Here is a 25,351-nt window from a genome sequence, read left to right as displayed (position 1 = left end):
AGGGTAGGCTGCTGGTAGAAGCTCTGCTGATCAGTGGTGTCCAGTTGGCTTTTGCTTACTGGCCTTTCATTCATTCAAAGGATCACCTTACCTCTCTTCCTAAAAGTACTGGGTGATATTTTTCTTTTGAAAAGTGAAACTGAAATGAAGTCAATACGCTTGCCATGGGCTTTGGCAATAACACTGGAGAGTCTTGGCAGATTAAAAGAAGAAGAGACTTGGGAAGTAATTAAGTGCTCCTTTCTTTATGGGTTTCGAAGCCTAGAGAGCTGAAGCAGTTGCTGACATGACCAAAACTGTGGCTGAGGCCAATTAATCTGGCAGCAGTAGGGGAATCAGTAGTGGGACCTTGGAGGCAAGGCAATGGTGCAAGGGCTAACTGCAGTCTATTAGTCATGGCTTAAGTAAAGTCCAGATAGACCATCAAGCCTTAGTTAAAAACTCACTAGAGCTGCACAGATGTTCTTTAGCACTAGCGTGAAATGGAATGGAAGTGGGTGGGAAACACACCAGCTGTCACTGGCTTAGGATTCAACACAGCACCCAGGACTCCCTGGGACCATCTTTCCTCATGGTCATCAGAGCAGGCAGGATGGGGCAGGATCGCCAAGAAAGTGATCAACTGTCCCTTCTGAGCTATGAACTCCCAGAAAGGGGGGGCAAAAAAAATCAGCCTGCCCCTGACCTTGAGGGGCAATGTCAGGTCCTGAGTGTTGAGCAGCACTGCCCAATAGAACTTTCTGCAGTGATGGAAATGTTCAACATCTCATAGCCCCGAGGTTGCATGAAGATTGAGCATTTAAAATATGGTGAATGCAAATGATAGAGTTTTAAACTTTATTTCATTTCAGTTCATTTAAATAGCTACTATATGGGACAGTGGGGGTCTAGAGAATTAAATAACAAAGAGTGAGAAAATATCCCGGCCTTGGGGACTGAGGGATGGAAAAGACACAGATCTCACAGCCTCTCTGTGCCAGCCAAGGCAGGGCTACAGATGCTGTGTCCCAATCCTGCCTGAGGCCCCAACGTTCCCCCAGCTGCTCTCTTGGGGCAAATCCCTTGTCTTACCTAAGTTCAGCCTCCCTTTCCTTCCCACTTAGCATGCCAACCCACATTTTACCTCTTTCTCTGCCTCTTTAAGTTCAGCTTCTTTCTCTTTGACTCTCTGCACAAACATCTGTCTCATCTCCTCTTCTTTTTTCTGGAGCTCCCCTAGGAACTCATTCCTTTTGGCCTCATATGTCTCCTGTAAACTGCAAACACGGTCAGGTTAATTCCCCTGCCTTTGGAATGGCTCTTGTTCAATGAAAAACAGCCCCCATGATCCTCCTGGGTTCCCCCACCCTCCCTTCCTCAGTTCTTAGAGATATGCAAAAGCAGAAGCACAGCGCTGTGGGCACCTGGCTTTGAACTTGGAGTGACTTGGAACTTCTATGTGCTTCTATACCCTGATTCTACAGATAAGGCCCAGAGAAGTGAGGTGACTCGCTCAAGATCACACAGCAAGTTAGAGGCAGAGCTGGGACCGGATGCTGGGTTTCCTCTCATAATCTAGGTCCTTCCATCTGCACTATGCTGCCAGGTCCTGGCTCTGAAACTGACCACATTAATGAATGAGTTCAACAAACACTTGATGAAACTCTACCACATGCTGGACACAGAATTAAGTGATACTATGCCAGTCACTCAATACCTGGAGCCAATAGCCACTGTGCCTGCCATCAAGGAACTCACAGTCAGTGGGAGATGCCTAGGTTATGTCTCCCTGCCCACCCCCACCCCCCCCCACCCCCGTGCCTGGATTTAGTTTCCTAGAAATAGGAGTAAGCCTGGTGAAGAAGAGGGTGGGTGCTCTGAAGAGGGTACCCTGTGGAAAGGCACACATGGAGAAGGAATGGCATATACCTGGGGTGTCAGGCATGGCCTCATGTGGCTGGAGTAATGGAAGATAAGGTTCCTGAGAGTGGCAGGAGAGAGCAGGCGTTGGCTGCCATGTTAAGACTTGGGCGTTTTAAGCAGGGCTGACTTGATCCAATTTGAAAATGGGAAAGACCACTCTGGGCATTGCGTGAAGGACAGACTTTCCAACAAAGTAAGAAATGATGGGATCTTGGGACCTTCCTGGTGATCCAGTGGTTAAGAATCTGCCTTCTGATGCAGGGACATGGGTTCAGTCCCTGGTTGGGGAACTAAAATCCCACATGCCTTGGGACAACTAAGCTCATAGGCAGCAACTACTAAGGCTGCATTTTCTAGAGCCTGTGCATCACAACCGGAGAGGAGGCCTCGAGCTACAGTGAAGATCCTGCATGCTACAATGAAGACCCGATGCAGTGAAAGAAAGAAAGAAGGGATCTTAATGGGAAGGCTGGGAGGGAAAGGGAGACCAGCGAGGGAAGCAGAACTCCAAGGACTCGAGAGGAGTCAAAGGTGATTCAGGTGAATGGAGAATGAGTACATTCAAGAGGGAAAGAGATGAATTAAATTTGAGACAGCTTGAGTTTCAGGTGCATCCTCTATGGATGGCCAAGTGAAAATATCCAGGAAGCAGTGGGATCACTGAGTTTGAGCTCAAAAGTAACATTTTAACTTGGGAGTGATCTATTTCTTTAGGACTGTGAGAGCAGAAAGAACCAGCCACAAAGAGAATAGAGAGTGAGAGTAGCAGAAGCCTTGAGAAAGACACAGAAAGGAAGAAGCTGAATGAGACGAATCTGCCGAAGAGGCTGAGGAGTAAAACAGCGTGAGAGAGGACTCTAACCAGACAGACCGATGCTGGAAAAGCCAACCACAAAGAATTTCAGGAAGGAGGCAGCGGGAAGGAATATCAAGCACTGTGCTGAGATTTTTAACAAAAAGATGGGGGACTTCCCTGGTGGTCCAGTGGTTAAGACTTCGCTTTCCAATGCAGGGGGTGTGGGTTTGATCCCTGATCAGGGAGGTAAAATCCCACATGCCTCACAGCCAAAAAACCAAAACATAAAATAGAAATAATATTGTAACAAATTCAATAAAGACTTTTAAAATGGTCCACATTCAAAAAATTCTTAAAAAAAAAAAGAAGATGGGGCTCAGAGATCACACTGGAATATGTGACTGCTGACCTAGAGGTCTCTCTACTCAGTGGCATGGTGGAACAGAAGCCAGTAAATACAGAACCATTCTCTCTTCTTCCCATCACAGCCAAATTCCTTGACAGGGCAGAGGCTGGTGACAAGGAGCAGAGTGAGGGAGAGTTTTTTAAGATAAGAATGTCTGCCCACAAGATGGAAAGGAGCCAGCAGAGAAAGTGTGCAGAAGGCAAAGATGTGAGAAACAGAGGTAGTCAGGATGGAGCCGAGGAGGAGAGGAGGGGGCTAGAGGACACCTCTTACCCCGCAGATGCAGATGAAAGCAGTCTGAAGTGTAGGAGGGAGAAAGCTAACGGAACACCCATCAGAGAGACCAACACGTTTTCCTTCAACTCCAGGGGCTCCAGCGGTCCCTGTCCATGAAGGGCAATCAACTTACCCCTCCAGAACCAGACATCCCCAAAGGAATGGCTATTCTATGCCTCCAGGCTGGCTTTCTGCTGTGAAAAGGTTTTGTGGGATCTGAGAGGCCATTTGCAGGCCTTCTTATCCCACAAGCAAGCCCTTCACTGGTTTATCAAGGCCTGACATTTCCTGAAATGTTCCAATACAGGGCACTACATGTGACATGGTAATTTACAACGTGAGGCTTACATCACATATTATGCATACAGATCAGACACTTATTCACATAGCTCCCATCAGCATAGTTATTTGAAAGCATTTGAAGCAATGATTTCAAAAACTTTTCCTCTTTTCTGAAAGCATCTTAGATTCTGATTTGAGGTGTCAAGGATTAGTCACATCTGGTGGTCAAAACAAACCTTGCACTTGAATACAAACGCTAAAGGGCAGTAATGAAGAGCTGGAAGTTCATCGACACATGTGTGGTGACTGCTGCCTGGTCCCACCTGGTTTTGATCATGGGGAGAGGGTAAAGAACAGACTGGAAACCTGACAGAGCAGCAGGAGCTCGATGAAGAATGTGGATCAGCAGGCAGGCACAAACTGCCACGTTGAGGCACAAGGCCCAGGCTCAGGGCTCACAGCTACTATGCGAACACCTGTGGCAGCAATATCACAGGCCTTGCCCATCCCCTGGCCTCCTCCCCGCCCCCATTCTTATAAGCACAGCAGCGGGGCTTACCAAGCCCACCATGCCACAGCATCCCCTGGCAGGTGTGCCAGGGCAGAGAAGGGACAGGCAAGTGGAGCTGGCAAGTGACAGCCTTCCAGCGCTAGGTCTGGGATCCTGTGTCTCGCCTGCCCTGTGAATTCTCCAGGGCAAGCCTCCCCCCTGCCCCCGGGTGGGCTGAGTTGGGCTGGGCAGGGCTGATGGGAGAGGTACCTGAAGGGTTTGCTGTCAGGGTCGGTGTCCTTGAAGCCCATCTCTTCCAGCTTACAGCGGCGGTACAGCTCATAGTGCCGGCTGTGGGTCTGCTCTCGGAGATCCTCCATGTTGACTCGGATCAGCATCTCCCGCAGCTTCACAAAGTCACAGTGGGCTTCATTTTCAACTGCATTTCAGGGGTTGAGGTATTGCAAGTCCATTGAAAGGAAGGCCAGAAGAAGCAGAAATGGACAAAACGAGAGGTGAAATATCTAACGGTGACATCACCTTTTAACCTGTGTATAATAAGAGGTCGAGATGTTGCCTTCTAACTGGCTTTTCTACTAAAAAGGCAGATGAAAAATTATAAGAATGACAGTAATGGAAAACAGCAATACCATAAAAGTATCTAAGAACACATCTGGTAGACATTTAGACTCAACTCAAATTTACCCATCAGACACTCACAGGAATGTTTGCTTCGCACCACTTTTAGGACAATGCAAATGGACATTCAGCCATCTGTCTGATAAATACTTGCAGAATCTTTGTTCCCAGGATAGTATGAGGCACTGGGAATTCAGACACATGGGGTCTTGCCCATAGGAGCTACCAGTTTAATGGAAAGACAGATGCAAACACACAAATGTAATACAATACAAAAATTACCAACATGGAGATACATAGCCAGGGAACCACAGAAGCCCAGAAAAGGGAGTCCTGAGAACTTCAGGGAGCATGAAGACTTTACCAAAGAGGGGACAGACCCCTAGGATGACTCGTGAAAGAAGACTAGCAATTCAGCAGGCGGATAAGGGACTCATCCTTGCAGAGTCTCACTGAGGTTAGGCAATGTTACAGCTAGAAGTCGCAGGGTTAGGATTCCAATCCAGGCCATCTAAAGGAGAGGCAAAGCCTATGACCAGGTATCAAAGTCCACAGAATAAGAGTGTAGAACTAGGACATGGCTAGATGGTTGTGACAAGGAGGGATGTGAGCCATGAGTGGCCCATCTGGATGGTGGATGCTTCAAAACAGGTGTTTTTAAAGGGTGAATAATGACCTGATGGCAGCAATGGTGACCAGGACAGAGTATCTCTGGGCACGGTTCCACCTTGCTGGAATGGGGGTGTCTGGCCTGACCACATTGGGACAGTGGCATCCGAGATGAACAGGCACAGTTATCCCAGATTCCGTTTCACAGGTCTGGGAGAAGGTCGTGGGGGCCGTGGTGGGGGTGTCTGGACACGGGATGAGTTTATGGTAAACCAACCACCTTCTCACATATAGTAACCCTGACTAGTATCAAGAGCACCTTACTTAACATGTGTCAGGCAGACTTCAAAAGGAATTTTCTCAAGCCTATAGGCAACAGACCGTTTTAAAATTGCAAAGTAATCATACAAACAAAAGAGTGCTTGAAATGTACAGTTTAAAGGATCAAAAAAAAAAGGACACCAATGTATCTATGGCCCAGGTGAAACATTACCCTAGACATCCCCTCCTTTTTTTTTTTTTTTTTTTTTGTAAACTTTGCCCGCACTGCAGAATCTTGGTTTGATCTTAGATGGGACCTGCATCCCCTGCTTTGGAAGGCGGGATCTTAACCACTGGACCACCAGGGAATTCCCCCTTTGTGTCCCTTTCTGATCTCATTCATGCCTCTCCTTCCCAGCAACAAGACTTAACCACCGTCCTGACATGGGGGTTTATCCTTCCTTCGTTTTTCTTTATAGTTTTATGATTTATGCATGAATACCTAAAGTTCAGTTTTGGCTTATTTTCGGATTCCATATAAATGGAATCATCCAGCTTGTATCTGTCTATGATTTACGCAGCTCACATGCTGTTTGTGAGATGCATTGCTGTAGATGTATAGTCCGTCCATCTTCACTGTGGTATAATATTGCATTATTTGAACATTCTGCAATTCACCCAATCTATTTTTAATGGCTCTGGGTTGTTTCTAACTATTTGCTATCATGAACAACACTGTTGTGGACATTCTTGTACGTCTCATACACTCAAGTGGGTACACCTGTTTTCTCACATTCTCTGTCCTACCTTGCTGCAAGTACATTTATGTTTGTTTTAGGAATGCTTTCTCCATTGGAGACAGAGAGCTTGCTCAGTGCAGAGAATCCAGGTATGGAGCCAAAGTTTGCCTGCTGGTGACCCCTAGAGATGCCTGAGGCCCAAGATGAATAAGTAGAAACTGGGGACAAGTGAGGAACTGGTCACACAGTGGCTGGGGACAAGCAAAGGGACAGATAGAAGGGGACTGCTGAGCGTAGCCCCTCTCCCGGAGATTCACTCACCTTGCACAGTGCCCCAGGGGTACTGCCGAGCTTTCATCATCTTGTTACCTATCTTCAGTTCTTCTGTGCTGCCAATGACAGCAAATGGCAGGTGGGCCTGAAACAGGAGGCAGACAAAAGCTGAGAATTCCGGGTAAAGGCACTGAGTGGCCCCAATACAGCTGCTGCTCATCGCAGGGGCCTCGGTACCCCTGCCGCAGTGTCTCTCACTGATGCCACCATCAGGAGGCATTTCATAAGCTCCCAGGATGTGTAGGGAGAGAGGCCTACTGCAAGCTTTGCATGTTCAGAAATTCACAATAGAAGGTAACCAGGATATGGCCGAGTGCATAGGAAACAAAGACAGAAAATAAGCAGAATAATAAGCAGATACACAGATGAGCCAGCTATTCAGTCTTCATGGTTGCTGAGGCGAAGCGCCTTCCGAAGGCAGGTGAGTGGGACACAGAGGGCTATGTGTGGAGAGAGACTAAAGGAGAATGGAGGGGGCTGGAACCACTGCTCCCTTTCCCCACAGTATGAGAGCCCTAAGAATAGACACGCACAGAAACCACACTGCTGACTGAGGTGGATGCCCCTGGTCTCATACTATCCTGGAGCAAGAGCTTGCCTCAAACTCTCGAGCCTAGAAGTCAAGTCCCCAAGTATTTACCCAGGTGCCCATCACTGAGCTGAGTTCTGTTTCAGGGGCTTTAAAGGGAAACAAAGGGAATAGAAAATTCACTCCCTTACCCTCTGGGAGCTTACAATCTGGTTAGGGAAGACTGAATTCTATACCTGAAATCACAGAAGACAGAATATGCCCAAGGGCTCAAGTGTACAGTCTGGCACCCCGCATACAGTAGGTGCTTAATAAATACTCCTTGAATAGTCACAGGAATAGCAGAGGAAAGAAAAGTACAAACGGTGGGTATGGCTTGGTGCTTGAGGTGGAAAGGGAGAGTAAGGCACAAGGCCTAGCTAATGAGGCTGCTTTCATGCATCAGAGAAGAGGCAGGTGCCCCTAGTCGTACTGAGGCCCAGGACATGCTCCCAATGCTCCATTCCACAGGAAGTGCTGAGTCACCACTGGCCAAATGGAACCACTGATTAAATACTGTTTACAAGCCAGGTAGAGCTTTACTCAGAAGGGCTTTACACAGAGAAGCAAAAAGTCCACTGAAACAAGCTTTCTTAGCCTGCTTGGACAAACAGGCCTTGATCTCAGATATTCTGACCCACTTCATAGTCAACAAAAGAGTCCGAAATGCAGTACTTGGATGCAATCTCAAAAACAACAGAATGATCTCTGTTCATTTCCAAGGCAAACCATTCAATATCACAGTAATCTAAGTCTATGCCCCGACCAGTAACGCTGAAAAAGCTGAAGTTGAATGGTTCTATTCTATGAAGACCTACAAGACCTTCCAGAACTAATACCCCCAAAAGATGTCCTTTTCATTATAGGGAACTGGAATGCAAAAGTAGGAAGTCAAGAAACACCTGGAGTAACAGGCAAATTTGGCCTTGGAGTACAGAATGAAGCAGGGCAAAGGCTAATAGCGTTCTGCCAAGAGAACACATTGGTCATAGCGAACACCCTCTTCCAACAGCACAAGAGAAGACCCTACACATGGACATCACCAGATGGTCAACACCGAAATCAGACTGATTATATCCTTTGCAGCCAAAGGTGGAGAAGCTCTATACAGTCAGCAAAAACAAGACTGGGAGCTGACTGTGGCTCAGATCATGAACTCCTTACTGCCAAATTCAGACTGAAATTGAAGAAACTGGGGAAAACCACTAGACCATTCAGGTATGACCTAAATCAAATCCCTTATGACTGTACAGTGGAAGTGAGAAATAGATTTAAGGGACTAGGTCTGATAGACACAGTGCCTGATGAACTATGGATGGAGGTTCGTGACACTGTACTGGAGACAGGGAGCAAGACCATCCTTAAGAAAAAGAAATGCAAAATAGCTGTGAAAAGAAGAGAAGCGAAAAGCAAAGGAGAAAAGGAAAGACATACCCATTTAAAAGCAGAGTTCCAAAGAATAGCAAGGAGAGATAAGAAAGCCTTCCTCAGTGATCAATGCAAACAAATAGAGGAAAACAATAGAATGGGAAAGACTAGAGATCGCCTCAAGAAATTAGATACACCAAGGGAACATTTCATGCAAAGATGGGCTCAATAAAGGACAGAAATAGTATCGACCTAACAGAAGCAGAAGATATTAAGAAGAGGTGGCTAGAATACACAGAAGAAATGTACAAAAAAGAGCTTCACAACCCAGATAATCACAATGGTGTAATCACTCACCTAGAGCCAGACATCCTGGAATGTGAAGTCAAGTGGGCCTTAGAAAGCATCACTACGAACAAAGCTAGTGGAGGTGATGGAATTCCAGTTGAGCTATTTCAAATCCTGAAAGATGATGCTGTGAAAGTGCTGCACTCAATATGCCAGGAAATTTGGAAAACTCAGCAGTGGCCACAGGACTGGAAAACGTCAGTTTTCATTCTGATCCCAAAGAAAGGCAATGCCAAAGAATGCTCAAACTACCACACAATTGCACTCATCTCATACACTAGTAAAGCAATGCTCAAAATTCTCTAAGCCAGGCTTCAGCAATACGTGAACCGTGAACTTCCAAATGTTCAAGCTCGTTTTAGAAAAGGCAGAGGAACCAGAGATCAAATTGCCAACATCCGCTGGATCATTGAACAAGGAAGAGAGTTCCAGAAAAATATCTATTTCTGCTTTACTGACTATGCCAAAGCCTTTGACTGTGTGGATCACAATAAACTGTGGAAAATTCTGAAAGAGATGGCAATACCAGACCACCCGACCTGCCTCTTGAGAAACCTGTATGCAGGTCAGGAAGCAACAGTTAGAACTGGACATGGAACAACAGACTGGTTCCAAACAGGAAAAGGAGTACGTGAAGGCTGTATATTGTCACCCTGCTTATTTCACTTCTATGCAGAGTACATCATGAGAAATGCTGGGTTGAAGGAAGCACAAACTGGAATCAAGATTGCCGGGAGAAATGCCAATGATTTCAGATATGCAGATGACATCACCCTTATGGCAGAAAGTGAAGAAGAACTAAAAATCCTCTTGATGAAAGTGAAAGTGGAGAGTGAAAAAGTTGGCTTAAAGCTCAACATTCAGAAAACGAAGATCATGGCATCTGGTCCCATCACTTCATGGGAAATAGATGGGGAAACAGTGGAAACAGTGGCTGACTTTATTTTTTTGGTCTCCAAAATCATTGCAGATGGTGATTGCAGCCATGAAATGAAAAGACGCTTACTCCTTGGTAGGAAAGTTATGACCAACCTAGAGAGCATATTAAAAAGCAGAGACATTACTTTGTCCACAAAGGTCAGTGTAGTCAAGGCTATGGTTTTTCCAATGGTCATGTATGGATGTGAGAGTTGGACTGTGAAGAAGGCTGAGCACCGAAGAATTGATGCTTTTGAACTGTGGCGTTGGAGAAGACTCTTGAGAGTCCCTTGGACTGCAAGGGGATCCAACCAATCCTAAAGGAGATCAGTCCTGGGTGTTTACTGGAAGGACTGATGTTGAAGCTGAAACTCCAATACTTTGGCCACCTGATGCGAAGAGCTGACTCATTTGAAAAGACCCTGATGCTCGGAAAGATTGAGGGCAGGAGGAAAAGGGGATGACAGAGGATGAGATGGTTGGATGGCATCACCGACTTGATGGACATGGGTTTGGGTGGACTCCAGGAGTTGGTGATGGACAGGGAGGCCTGGCGTGCTGTGGTTCATGGGGTTGCAAAGAGTCGGATACGACTGAGTGACTGAACTGAACTGAACTGGACTGAACTGACGTCCTGCTATGTGCCAGGCATTAAGAAGAATACAACACTGAAAAAGCTCAGAGCCTAGCCCTGGCAATTGTACAGTTTGGGAGGGGAGAGACACACCAATGATAACACAGTAAGGTGCAGACTATGAACAGAGGCTGGAGGAACACAGAGGAAGGAGAAGCTGATTCCATGGGAAGTCAAAGCAGGGTTCCCAAAGTAGGTAGTAGCAATCATACTAAGGGATCGGGAGCTATAGACCTGATATTAGCAGCAGTTCTCTGTCCCATGTGCCAGGCGCTCTACGTGGCATTATCTCGCTGAATCTTACAAAACTAGGAAATAGGTATGCTTATTATACCCATCTTATAAAAGACAAAACTGAGGTCCAGAAGGGCCAAGAGACTTACCAGCAGTGCCACCATAGTAAGGGGCAGAGCTAGGAGTGGAATCCAGGTCTCTCTGACTTCAAAGCCCACCCCTGCTGGTCTGCCACTCCCTTTTGGGGTTTGAGCAGCAGATCAGGGGAGCACTCTAAACCCAGGGGGTGAACTGGCCAGGCAAGGCCAAATTGTAAGAGGCGGTTTAAATCTGACCTCACAGTCAATATTTCCTTTCTGTTCTCCTCTAGCCCTGCACCCAAGAATGTTCTTCAGAGTGGAAGAACACAGGTGTCAATTGGGAGCTCAGCCCCAGCACATCTGCTAAACCACTCCTCCCCCGACCCCCTGCTGAGGTGCTGGGCCTTCACCCACTCTCAGCTGCTCTCCAATGATTATCTCAGTGTTGCCACATCCCACTGCTGTGACTGTCCCCAAATAGGGGACAGAAGAAGGAGGGAAGGACAAGGCTATGGATATGGAAAGTGAGCAAGGGGTGGAGGTAGGAAATGTTTTGTCAGTCCTAATAGGGCCATGGCGGGGGTGGTATGTGTGAAATCCTGGAAACCCTGCCTAAAGGCTGAAGCATTTCTGACCTCAGCCAGCCGGCTCTCAAGGTCAGAAGGGGCGGGGGTTCAATTGGGCACAATTTATTCCCCCTCAGAGACCCAAAACATGCTGGCAGCCTCCAATTCACCCCCAAACACTTTCAGGAAAAGCCTGCCCCATCTGCAGAGACCTCAAAGCTTCAGTCACTTGAAGGGGCAGCATGACAGAGGGCTAGACCAGGGGACTGGTGGTGGAGCATTCCCACACATCCTGGGCTCTCAGCTGAAAGTGATGCGGGAGGAGGGTATGTGAAGTGGGAAGTACTTCTCTGGGCTTAAGAGCGAAAAAAGAAAAAAAAAATCCAGAAGAGAATAAAGGCATTAAAAAAAAAGTCAGTATTCCCTTGGGTGTGTTATTTTTATCTCCAAAAGACATTTTCAGTTAGCATGACAGGGTCACTTGCTTTCCCCTCCTCTTTAAACTGCTGTCACTTTATCCCTCCCCACTCTGAAACACACAGTCCCTGCCATGGCAGCTTCAGAGGGCTCTGAGACCTCCCCTGGCACACTCGTTTCTAACTGGCATCAAAGTCTGTTCTGATAAGTTTCTGCAAGGATCTCATTTCCGAGTGGTCCCAGGCAGATTTCATTTGATTCTACAACAGCCTTCCAGGGCAGTTATTACAAGCCCCACTCGTGATTTGGAAAACTGGCGTACGGACAACTGAAAGGAGTTGCCCAGGTTCCTACCTCCCATGCCCAAATCTTCCCAAGGAGCAGTGAGGACACCACACTGTAGCTGCCAGCCTTTGCCACCACCCAGGGCGGCAGGTCAGCTCAGCTTTAACCGTGAAGGGCAGGAAATCGTGGGGTTGGCTCTGGCCACCTTGCTGCTGCTCTTGAGAGCCTGGTGGCTCTGACAACTAGAATAGAGCTGAGCAGGGCAGGGAGAAGGTAAACCCTCCAGCCCCTACCCCCTACCTGCCTGGGGCTGGCACTTTGTAGGTGTGGGCCCTGAGAGGAGACTTGCAAGACAGCACTGCTGCTAAAACATGTATGGGTTCCTATGGGGATTCCATGTAATTCTCACTCACCCGAGACCTCAGATGGGCCCCTGTCTCAGAAAACTCCAACAAGGGATAGTCCCAAGCCTCCTCTTGGGAGTCTGTTCCCAGACTCTCTATCTTTTTTTTTTAGAGTGAAAGAAGGCTTATCCAGGGAGGAAATACACTCTGTAGACAGACTGGGGGCTATCTTGGAAGGCAAGAGAAGCCCAGGGTATGGGGTTGTAGACAAAGTGATAGGTAAGAAGTAGATTTATTCAGAGAGACACACTCCACAAACAGAGTGTGGGCCATTGCAGAGGACGAGTGCCCAGACTCACTATCTTTATGGTCTCATATGTCCCTTAAATTCCTCTTGGTCCATTTAAAAGTGTTCAATGAGTCAACCAGCCTGAACTATTCTATTCTGTTTCTAAGACACCCATTCTATTAGGGAGGTTAGATGACCATCCCCCTTAGCCCAGTGAAATACATTGTCAGGACCACTGATTCTTCATCTGATAAGATCTGGAGTGGGCATAGCTTCCTCCCAGGAGGACAATATTTCCCAGTTGTGGGGCTAGTTAACTGGCCTTCATTCTAGGCTCCTACTGGCCACCGAGCAAGAGAATTGTCTTTTACCATCTGAGCCATCAGGGAAGCCCAAGAGCATTGACTGATCCTCCCAAGTTCACCCTTGGTGGTGATTCACACACAAATATTGCGAACTATGGAAATGGCACTGCTGCCTTGGGGTGGGGGGAGACAGACTTGTACCTATGGGTCTCCCTGTGACCCTCCTGGCCACCCATATGCTCTCACTGGGCCCAAATGCCTTTGCTGGGGCCAAACCTGACAGCTCACAGGCAGCCAGCTGACTGAGCCAAATTGAGTAACTGGGCCTATTCCCTGCTCCCTGGCCGTGGTTTGAACCATTCAAAGAACATTCAATTTGAACAACAGAGCAAATTTTGGGCTTCCCGGGGTGGTGCTAGTGGTAAAGAACCTGCCTGCCAATGCAAGAGACATAAGAGATACGGGTTCAATTCCTGGGTTGGAAAGATCCCCTGGTGGAGGGTATGGCAACCCATTCCAGTATTCTTGCCAGGAAAATCCTATGGACAGAGGAGCCTGATAGGCTACAGTCCAAAGGGTTGCAAAGAGTCAAACACAACTGAAGCGACTTAGCACAGCACACCAGAGCAAATTTTAGCACTCAAGTCTGCCACCTTGAGAGCTATCAGAGTATTGGTGGAAAGTAGCATACAGCAAGACCTCTCCCTCTCTCTTTTGAGCACTCCGAGCCGAAATAAGTGTTTTCAGAGCCACCCAGGAGCCAAGAGGGAGGCTAGACCTCTTGACTCTCATTCCCTGCTGTGAAAATCCCAAGTGGGGAGCTAAGGGATGACTGAGAAGTCTTCTCCACTAGAGCAAGAGGCTTCTTCCATTCTTCCAACCCAGTTCCCATGACAATTGGCTAGGGTGGCTGAGACTGTGGGGCTGGAGTCAAATCCAGAATTGAGAGGCCAGCATCCATTTCTCCTACCACCCAACCCCAGCTCTCTGATGCTGCTGCTTCTCAGGCCACAACTCGTCTGGAAGGCCCAGTGTGACACAGTTGCTCCAGGGATAGTCAGGCTAAGCAATTCTCTGTATGTATTTCATAGCAGCTACTCCCCCCGCCTTCCCCCATCACAACACATGTAATACACAGTCTGCACATGCATGCCCCCTCCCATGCACACGCCCAGTTCAGGCATGCTAGCTGTAAGCCACCCCTGTCTTGAGCCATCCGTCACATACAAAAAAGCCTGGGGGAACGCAAGAGAATGAGTGCTGAGGGATGTTGCAGGGATAACCTCAGATCCACTCAAATTAGGTTTTTCAAAGTGAAGCTTTGGCACACTGGGACTATTTATTGTAAAAAAAAAAAAAAAAAAAAAAAGGACCCCAAATCCCAAATCTCTTCACAGGTGAAACAGCATAGTTGAGGATTACTGCTTCATAGCACAGGAAGTTTCCCACCTTGAGGCCAAGGCTGCACGGGCTTCAAGCAACGGCCCAGAGGTAAGCTGAAAGCAGAGCCCAAAATGATGGTCACTCCTGACCCACCACATAGTCAGAGGTTGTTCTGTGTGACACCCTGAGATTGCTGAGGACTCTTCGACCATATCCATATCCATCCTTAGCCAAGCAAACCACCAGCCTGAAAGCTGCCTAGTGACTCAGGTATCCATGGGGCCCGATGTTCTGAGGTGAGTACAAGTTTCCAGACCTCAGTGTGGTGACACCAGATGACGCTTCTCTCTAAGCTCCAGTTTTCTGGAGATTAGGTGCCCCTTCGGGTTTTCTTATCCTAGCAGAACCTAATTTTCATCAAAATGTCCTGGCGGCTGGAGAGGATATGCTGTAACCTTATTTTTTTTTTTAATTAGTTTTTCAATATTCAGGCCTAGTCAGAGAAGCCACAACTCCACCTCCCATGATCTACACAGTTCTATCCTCCAGCCAGGTTTGTCAAAGATAACCAAGGGCCTCTCATCACAAACATATCTCTGGTGTGCTGATGGGCAAAAAGGCAGGCAAGACAGTGACTTGCTGCCCCACTAGGCTAATTTGTTGGCTGATTCATAGGAGGTGGTAGCTGATGCGTAATGATGACTTAGGGGGCGGTGGCAGCAGGAAAGTTTTCTAAAAATGGCTTTTATTACAAGGCTTTCCTGCATTTGGCTATACTCAGGCATTATGTCATTAGGAAAAAACTGATGACTCTCAATAGAGAAAAAGAAATCTGTTCCCAAAGCAGAGGCTTTCTGCAAGCTATTAGCTGTCTCCTTGAAATCACAACATTGAAGATTTCGCAGCAACAGCATCAACACATTGTAAAGAAGCATGAGGAGCCATTTGACTCCCTGCCTCCTTCATTACTCATTCCTCTAGGAGGGGAAGTGGGGGAGTGAGAGGAAACATGGCAAGTGGTTGGTTGGTTTTTTTTTTTTTTTCATTTTTTCCCTTCAACTCATTCACACTTAATAAAGCAAAACATAATCATGAAGTTTAAAAATAACATTTCTCTAGTCACCAGAAAAATTGGAGACTACGTGTCATTTTTCCTCCCAGGGGCAGAGGGCTTGATTATCTGAGTACAGATTATCCTCGAGTCTCCAAAGCCAGCCAACTTTCTCACACTTGCCTTCTTTTGCTGCATCAACTGTCGAGACATTTTTCTGGTCTGAGACAAAGACTGCCTTTCTGGCAGTCCCCCAGGGGCTGCCTGGCCTAGATGAGAGAGGCGTCAAAGAGGAGGGTAGGAGACGTCGGAATCCCCTGGTCGAACCGATTCCTGGGGTCAGCCATTCCCTCCTGCAGTCTCTGGCTATTTATCTCTGCATGTCTGAGGAGGGAGGAGCTGTCTGTCTCTAAATTCTTTCTCACAAATACCTGAGACTCAGATAATCGAGTTGATTACACTAAGATGGATGGTGAGGTCTGACTACTATTTGGCAAAATAATAATCCTAAAGAGCAAATGGCCAGAAAATTGAAGCCCTGTGTGAAGCCCACTCACGTTCATGGTTCCATTGATCTCTGCCACTGACTCATCATCTGTAGGGAATTGGTAGATCTGGACTCCGTTGCTGACAAGCTCGCTGGTGATTTTGATTTTGAACTTGGTTAGTTCACTCTTAGAAATGGCATCTGATTTGGCAATGATGGGGATGATGTTCACCTAGAGAAGGGAAGAGCAAAGGGGCATCATTATTGGAAATCTGCAGCTCAGAGTAGGTGACCTAGGACTTCTACCAGCTGCCAGAAGGAGCAGCTCAACCCAATAGTCCAGGCCTGGCCACCTCCATAGCCAAACAGTAGTATAATAAATGACGATGAGTGCTTTCTGTTTGCTGGGCACTGAACAATAAGTGCTTTACATGGATTAACACAATTAACCCTGGCAGAAAACTCTCCCAGAAGGTATTAGTACCACTATTTTACCAAGGACAAATTGAGACAGAGAGCGGCTAAGTAGCTTGTCCAAGGCCACAGAGCACACACATACTGGAACTGGGATTCAGATCCAAGTTGAACCTCATTTTTCAGTCTGTAGTCTTATCCTACCAGCTCAGATCCAAATTGATGAGCTGCGTGATATCTTAATATCAAGGTCATTGCTTTGGTGATTTTGAAGCAGAAAGATGACAACTGGGAATCTGTGGTGGACAAGGGGAGAAGAGGCCACTCCTTGTCAACAGTCAACTGTCCCAACCCATCTTGTGGGGGCTAGCCCTAAACTAGGTGAAAGAGACCCATGTGGGAAGTGAGGCAGGGCAGGGCTCCATGAAGATGCATACACGGCCCTCTTTCTGGAGCCAACACTAAGGAAGCAGCCCACTGACGTGAAGACCACCCTCCGTTACTGATTTGATCTGTGCTGTGCTTAGTCGATCAGTTGTGTCCGACTCTTTGTGACGCTATGGACTGTAGCCCACCAGGCTCCTCTGCCCATGTGGCTTCTCCAGGGAAGAATACTAGAGTGGGTTGCCATGCCCTCCTCCAGGGTATCTTCCCAACCCAGGGATTAAACCCAGGTTTCCCACATTGCACGATTCTTTACCATCTGAGCCACCAGGGAAGTCCAAGAATACTGGAGTGGATAACCTATTCCTTCTCCAGAGGATCTTTCTGACCTAGGAATCGAACTGGGGTCTCTTGCATTGCAGGAGGATTCTTTACCAGCTGAGCTACCAGGGGAGCCCAATTTGATCTGAGACTTAGCCAAAAATAGCTTAACTGTCAGAGTCCCTGATTAATTTCTGTGTAAAGAAAGCAGAAGCAGATGCCCAATTTTGTACAGATGTAGGAGAAAGGCCTGATGCTGCCCTGAAGTCCCATCCACCTGAACCTTAATCCTTGAAATTCTTCCAAGAAGGGACAAGGCTTTTACTGCTGGAAGGTCAAGCAACTGGAAAGGCACGTGCCTGAGTGAGACAGAGCAGAGCCAAGCTCAAGTTCACACAACAAGCACAGCTGGTCCTGCCAGCACACTCCAATGGGCTGGTGTGGATGGTGCTTGGGCCCTGAAAAGAGCTCAAGACTTGAAATTTCCCCTTTCTTTGCTCTTTGCCTTTGGAGAGCCTCTCCAGGCTGACGCCGCAGCTTCAGGTGTTGGTCAAAGAAAGACTGGACCTTGGAGGCACCTCCCTTCAGGTCTTTGGGGCATGGAGGTTGAAGCCTTGGCGAGGTAATGCAGCAGGCAGTCAATTCTTGTCTCTTTTCACCACTTCCCCCATCGGCATGCTGTAAACATAGGCTGAACTTTGCCTACCTAACTCAGCCTGCCTACCAGGCTGCCCACCACATGGCTCCGTGCTGCCTTATTCATGACATGCAGGGCATGGTGATGTTTCCTGAGCAGCACGCTACTCACAGGCGGTGAACTCATTGCTGTGAAAAATGACAAATTGCTCCTCTTTTGATGACAGCTGAAACTCAGTGATTATAGTGAAGGTGCTACTAAACAACCACATTTAAAGATTTCTTTTTTTTTTGTAAAATAAATTCCCTGGAGTTAGAGAGAGCTCGGTCTGCATCCCAGATCCATTACAAGTCATCTTGAGCAAGCTATCTGACTGTGCCTCAGTTTCCTCGTGTGTAAAATGTGAATAATAATAATACTTACCACGCAGGATTATTGGAAGAATGAAATAAAAACAATGCATATAAAGGACTCATCACAGTGCCAGGCACATATGAGATGTTAAGGGAGGAAATGTACTAGTAATGAGGCTTTTTAAAGAATCCCATGGTCAATTATCTTGCACAACCAATAATCCTTTAACATGAAGAATCATTGTCTAATTTACATCTGATGTGGGACTTGCATTTTTCAGTTTATCTTAAAGCGGGATGTGCCTGAATCCCACAGCCATTTCCCTTGGGTGTGGAAGCAATGTAACCTGGCACCACAGAGCCGAGTTCAAATCTAGGCTTTGCCAGGGCTGGCTCTATGACAATGGGTGTCTCCAAACCTCTTAGAGCCTCAGTTTTCTCTTCTATAAAATAAGAGTAATGATGGTGTTTGCTTTACTGGGTTGTTGTGAGGATTCAATGAGACACTCCACAAGGCACTTTTACAGTGGTGACATATAATAAAGGTTTAATAAATGTTAGCTGCTATGATAAAATTATTATTGATAATAAGAATAATAACTTTTGAAGTCAAGCTTGCATGTTTGATTCCAGTATAGATCAGTTAACATTGTGATAAAGGAAAAAAAAAACACCTTTCCACCACCCAAAGTCTGAGGCCCTAGACTCAGACAGCCATCTGTCCTGCATCCACCTTTATTCCCAAGAGGGATCAGGGCAGAAGACAGCTCAGTGCACACTCATGCCTGGTGCTGGGAAAACATCACAAAGCATACGACTCAGGTGCTGGAGCAATTAACATCATCTTTATGGAGGGAAAGGGAATGAAGGGGAGGATGCCAATGCCACAGAACCTCTGCCGGACTCTGGCATCAGTGTGGCACAGGAGACCACCAGGAGGGGTCCAGCAGGCCCCACCTCCCACCCACCCTCGCCCCTGCCTCCTTACCTTACTGTCCAGCTTCTTCATTGTCACTAGGTCCAGAGACTTCAAGGAATGACCCGTGGGGGCGATGAAGTACAAGCAGGCGTGGATGCGAGAGTCATGGTAGGTGTGCAGTACCCTGCGGATCTTCAGCTCCTCCTGCAGGTAGGCCTCAAACTGGGCATCGATGAATTCCACGATGGGCTTGTAGCTACAGGGCAGAGTGGGGAAATGGCCAGACCCTTTCAGACACCTGGATTTTGTTAGGTTTCAAAGCTCTTTTTGAAGTTCAAAATGCCCTCGGTAATCTGACTCCTCCCACCTGACTGGATTTCAGTAGGCCTCTACTCCCGTCAGACTAGCCACCTCTTTTATTCCCACATGAGCCAACTGTGTGTTCATCAGTGTGCTTTCTCTCTGGAATGAGCGCTTCTCTCTTCTCATCCCAGTCTGGCCCTCCCAGGCCCCAAGACTCGGATGAATGCCCATCTCCTCCAAAATTCCCCAGTGATGCCAGAAAGCCCTTCTGGGCCTCGGGAGTGTGACAAAGAATTATGCTATTGGATGGCTTACTGATGCTTCACAAGGATTAGTGTCCCCTCAAACAGACTGTGTCCTTGTGAAGGGCAGGGACAGTGAGGGGCCCTTCTCTGTCCCATGGGGCCCAGATGCAGTGTGGAGCCCCCTGGCATCTGTGGATGAGCGGATGGTGCCCCAGGCTGGGCTCATGTCGTTGCTTCCTGTGTCTCCCCTGCAGCAGCTAATACTCGAGCTGGGTACCCAGGGGTGGTCAGGATGTCTCCTTGACCGACTAAAGCCACGCCCCCTGCATTAAAGTGCAGAGTCTTAACCACTGGACCGCCAGGGAAGTCCCTAAGGTAACTTTAAAATTTTGAAACTTTGAAAATTTGGTAGAGTCTTACACACACAACCTCAACACGTGTGCACACCTCCCCACTCCCAAGCTCACTGAGTCCCCAGGCACAGAGCTCCTGTGTGGCTCCAAGTCTTGCTAAAGAGTCTTAGCCAAGAGTCAGTCCTCTGTTCCTCTCTGTCTTGGGAAGCTTCTTTCTTCTCTATGGCCCCTACAGCCTCTTTCTGCTCTAACTAAGTCAGCTTAGCCTCCACCCTGCCTCTGTTCTCATCTCCCTGTCTGCTGCCTCTCCATCCGGGGTTTCCTCCCTTCAAGCAAGAAGAGGTTTGCTATCTGGCCCAGGGCAGTGATCCCTAACCATTTTGGCATCAGTGACCAGTTTCGTTGAAGACAGTTTTTCCAAGAACGGGGGTGGAGAAGCAGGAGGGTGGGGATGGTTTGGGGATGGTTTCAGGATGATTCAAGTGCATTACATTGATTGTACATTTTATTTCTATTAATATTATTACTACATCAGCTCCACCCCAGATCACCTGGCATTAGAATCTGGGAGGTTGGGGACCCCTGCCAGATGGGGAGTCCGCAGAGACCACCGTGGGAAGGGAATGTGATGGAAGGAGGAGCTGGGCTCAGCCAGTGCCTCTCAGCTGCAGTAGCCCCCTACCCGAGCCTTTTTGAAAGATTCCCCTAGTAGAGAAGAGAAAAGAGCTTTTTAAAAAGGAAATCACAAAATTCTAGATTCTGAAAGCTACAGAGAGAGCCAGGTGCACGGTACCTCTGGAGCCCCAGAGAAAAATCTAAAAATATAGTCCTTTCTTTCTTCCTTTGATCCCTGTGAGCCAAACACTGTTCTGAAGCATAATAGCATCAAAGGATCACTTGGTTGCAGGGATCCTTAGAAGGTTCCTGAAGAATTAGCAGAGTGCGGGGGGAATACATCTCTTAGGTTTGTTTAATTAATTTTTGGGTGACTGGCTCATTCGAATGATCTAAATATGGCACACCCATATTTTTTCCTCCATTATATAACTTTTTTATTTTATTTTTTGCTCTACAGAAGGGACCCAAGGAGGACACAAAGCAATGCATTTTTAGCTTTTTACTCCCTGCATCTCTAGTGACACACTGGGTCTATCTTTCTGCTAACGCCTCTGGCCCTTAGGGTCTCTGAAGAGAGGCATCATCAGAGCAGCCAATCCACCCACAGGATTTGGTTCAGTCTAATCCTAAATGGATGACTCATCTTTGTCTTATTCATTTTTACCCTTTTCCCGACATTTTGGTTTTTAAATTTAGTTTTATTGAGATGTAAGTGACATATAGCACTGTATAAGTTTAAGGTATACGGCATAATGATTTTATTTACATACATCATGAAGTGGTTATCACAATAACTCTAGTAAACATCTATCGTCTCACATATGTACAAAATTACAGAAATACAAACAAAATTTTCCTTTTGATGAGAATTCAGGATTTACTTTCTTAACTTTCATATGTAACATACAGCCATGTTAATTACATTGATCATGCTATATATAAATTACATCCTTTGTATTTATTTACCTTAGAACTAGAGTCGTATTCATCTTTTTATCCTCAGTGTCCCACATGGTATCTGGAATTTAGTAAGGGTCCCACTCCCACTCCCAATGGCTCATCTTCCTTCAATGGCCATCTCTCCCATCCCACTCTGTCATGCTCACTGGACTCCAGTCCATGGTAAACAAAATCCCTTACTCCTATAAGCAACTGTGTCACAAAAATGCTTCCTTCTAAAAAAAAAAAAAAAACAACTGCTTTCTTCTGAGGGACACCTGGCTCCCCTTCAGAGATTTTGCTTCCTTCATATCCTTATCAACTGGAAATGTCTACATCCCTTACACCCCAAGGCAGCTTTTTTCCAGCCCATTTTCCCTGGCTTACTATGATCTGCTAAAAAACCCAGCTCCAATATATTCTACCCCTCTTTCTCATGACTGTTTATCTTTTACTTTTCAGGGTAGGAATTCCTTTTTATCTTTTGGCCATGCCACATGGCATGTGGGATCTTATTCCATGACCAGGGATCAAACCCATGCCCCCTGCAATGGAAGCTGGGAGTCTTAACCACTGGACCACCAGGGAAGTCCCTTCAGAGTAAGAATTCCTTAGCCTGGGGTCCACAGACCTTGAAGAGGTCTATGGATAGAATCCATAGGATCCATGAACTTCAATAGGAAGAAACATCTTTTTTCACTAAGCTGTAACTGAAGTTTAGAGTTTCTTCAGGTACAAAAGTAGGTAATGCAAAGGAAACCATAAACAAGACGAAAAGACAAACCCTCGGAATAGGAGAAAATAATTGCAAACAACCCGATCAAAAAACGGGCAGATGACTTAAGCAGACATTTCTCCAAAGAAGATATACAGATGGCCAATAAGCACATGAAAAAATGCTTAATACCGCTCATTCTTAGAGAAATGCAAATCAAAACTGTAATGAGGTATCACCTCACACCAGTCAGAATCATCAAGAAATCTACAAACAATAAATGCTGGAGAGGATGTGGAGAGAAGGGAACCTTCTTGCACAGCTGGCGGCAATGTAAATTGATACAGCCATTATGGAGAACAGTATGGAGATTTCTTAAAAAAGAAATGAAACTGTCAAATGGCCCAGCACTCCCACTACTGGGCATATACCCTGAGAAAACCATAATTCAAAAGACACATGTACCCCAGTGTTCATTGCAGGACTATTTATGGTAGCTAGGATATGGAAGCAACCTAGATGTCCAGAGACAGATGAATGGATAAAGAAGTTGTGATACATATATACAGAATAGAATATTACTCAGCCATAAAAAGGAACAAACTTGAGTCAGTTCTACTGAGGTGGATGAACCTAGAGCCTGTTATACAGAGTGAAGTAATTCAGAAAAAGAAAAACAAATATCATATATTAATGTATACATATGGAATCTAGAAAAATGGTACTGATGAACCTATTTGCAGGGCTGGAATAGAGACGCAGACATACAGAATGGACTTGTGGACACAGCGGGGGAAGGAGAGGGTGGGACAAATTGAAACAGTAGCATTAAAACATATATATCACCATGTGTAACACAGATAACTAGTGGGAAGTGGCTGTATGATGCAGGGAGTTCATCCCAGAGCTCTGTGACAACCTAGAAGGGTAGGAGTGGGTGAGGGTGGGAGGGAGGCTCAAGAGGGAGGGGACATATGTATACTTATGGCTGATTCATGCTGCAATATGGTAGAAACCAATAAAACATTGTAAATCAATTATATTCCCATTAAAAATTGTTTAAAAACCACACTGAGATATCACCTCACACCTATTAGTATGGCTACTATCAAGAAGACAAGAGAAAAAAGAAAAGAAGACAATTTTTATCCATTGATCTGTTGTTCCATACTTGGATTGTTTCCATATCTTGGCTGTTGTGAATGGTGTCACAATGGACACAGGAGTGCAGATATCTCTTGAATATCCCGTTTTCATTTCTTTTGCAATATGTACTCAGAGGCAGGACTGCTGGATCATATAGTAGTTCTATTTATTATTTTTAAAATTGTTTTCCATGATGGCTGAGCCACCAGCAGTGCACAGGTATTCCTTTTTCTTTATCTTTGCTAACGCTTGATTTCAGTAATTATACTCCAATAAAAAAATAAAAGTCATTCCAGCAAAAAACAAAGTAGGTAACAGTCTACAGTAACTTTAGCAGTGCCTGTGATTTCATAACCAATAGAAATTACCAATATTTTTCATTTCCTATAATTGTTGCAAATATCTCAAAATAGCATTTATAATCATGACCTCTAAATTATAATAGTTATTAGACCTGCATATAGCTATTGTTATTTCAGAGATTAGTAGAGAAGGACACAGATTCCTATATCACAATTTTAAAGTATTTTGGTAACTGTATTTTTTTGGTGGGCTTCCCTAGTAGCTCAGCTGTAAAGAATCCACCTGCAATGCAGCAGACCCTGGTTTGATTCCTGGGTCAGGAAGATGCCCTGGAGAAGGGATAGGCAATCCACTCCAGTATTCTTCAGCTTCCCTGGTGGCTCAGCTGGTAAAGAATCCGCCTGCAATGCAGGAGACCTGGGTTTGAACCCTGGGTTGGGAAGATCCCTTGGATAAGGGATAGGCTACCCACTCCAGTATTCTGGCCTGGAGAATTCCATGAATTATAGAGTTGATATATTTTAGGCAAGTTATTCTGAGCCCAGAGGCCTCACTGGTTTAAGGGGCCAATAGCAGAAACAAGCCCAGTCTAGACACTATTTCTTATTCATTTCAGATGGTGATATGCATTATGAAGACAATAAAATAGGACAATGGGATAAAAAGTGACTGAGGGCTCAGCTACTTTAAATACAGTGATCAGGGAAGGCTTCTCTGAGGATGTGGCACTTGAGCTTCAAGGATGCAAATGACAGTCATAAGAGAATGTGGGAGAAGCGCATTCCAAGCAGAAGGAAAAACAAATGCAATGGTCTTGAGGCGCAAACAAGCTTGACAAATTTGAGCAAGAGAATTAGGGAATGAGGAAGCGCAATATACTGTTCACAATTGCCAAAGGTGGAAACAACTCAAAAGTCCATCAACTGATAAAATGTGGAATATCATACAATGGAATATTACTCAGTCATGAAAAGGAAGAAAATTCAGGTACATGCTGTCACATGGATGAACCTTGAAAACATTATGCTAAGTGAAAGAAGCTAATCACAAAAGGACAAATAGTATATGATTTCACTTCTATGAAGTACTGCTGTTGCTGTTACTCGCTCAGTAGAGTCTAACTCTCTGCGACCCCACGGACCGCAGCCTGCCAGGCTCCTTTGACTATTCTATGAGGTACTAGAATAGTCAAATTCACAGAGACAGGAAACAGAATAACAACTGGGAGCTGAGAGGAAAGGGTAATGGGAAGTTATTGTTTAATGTGTTTCCTTTGAGGATGATGAAAATGTTTGGGAACTAAACAGAGGCAGTGATTGCACAACACTGTGAATTTATTAGATGCCACTAAATTTGTTCACTTTAAAATAGTTAATTTTATGTTATGTGACTTTCACTTCAAGAAATACAAAAATAATGAGATAAAGCAAGTGAGGTAATGGAGACAGATCACAGAAGGTCTTGTGGGTAAGATTATAGTAAGAGTTTGTTTGTTTGTTTGTTTGTTTTTACTGTGAATAGGGTCTTCTGTTCCATACTGTTTTCTAATTGGTTGTTGTCAGATAAGAAGTCTATGACTTTCTGCATATTTATTTTGAAATTAGCTACCTTGTCTTTAAGTTGATTATATTGGATTTTGTAAATAAAGATATTACAGAAAAGTAAGAGTTTTATCTTTCAATTGTTTTCT

At 45.8% G+C, this 25,351-nt stretch overlaps 1 protein-coding gene across 27 annotated transcripts in view; it reads right to left on the bottom strand.

Annotated features, from left to right (window-relative positions):
- The window catches only part of SEPTIN6 (septin 6), a 156,022-nt gene that overhangs the window by 11,534 nt on the left and 119,137 nt on the right, over positions 1-25,351 (bottom strand). For all 27 annotated transcript variants that reach the window (XM_070290859.1, XM_070290857.1, XM_070290858.1 and 24 more), the window contains 5 exons: positions 19,109-19,295; positions 16,082-16,243; positions 6,723-6,819; positions 4,423-4,591; positions 1,124-1,256 (listed from right to left, as the gene is read on the bottom strand). In XM_070290859.1, coding sequence (XP_070146960.1) covers positions 1,124-1,256; positions 4,423-4,591; positions 6,723-6,819; positions 16,082-16,243; positions 19,109-19,295 — 748 coding nt within the window. The remainder of the gene's footprint in view (positions 1-1,123; positions 1,257-4,422; positions 4,592-6,722; positions 6,820-16,081; positions 16,244-19,108; positions 19,296-25,351) is intronic.

Source organism: Ovis canadensis, chromosome X (assembly GCF_042477335.2).
Source record: "Ovis canadensis isolate MfBH-ARS-UI-01 breed Bighorn chromosome X, ARS-UI_OviCan_v2, whole genome shotgun sequence".
Classification (NCBI taxonomy): Eukaryota; Metazoa; Chordata; class Mammalia; order Artiodactyla; family Bovidae; genus Ovis; species Ovis canadensis.
The sequence above is the reverse complement of the archived record's forward strand: the minus strand, read 5'-3'. Positions and strand labels throughout refer to the sequence as shown.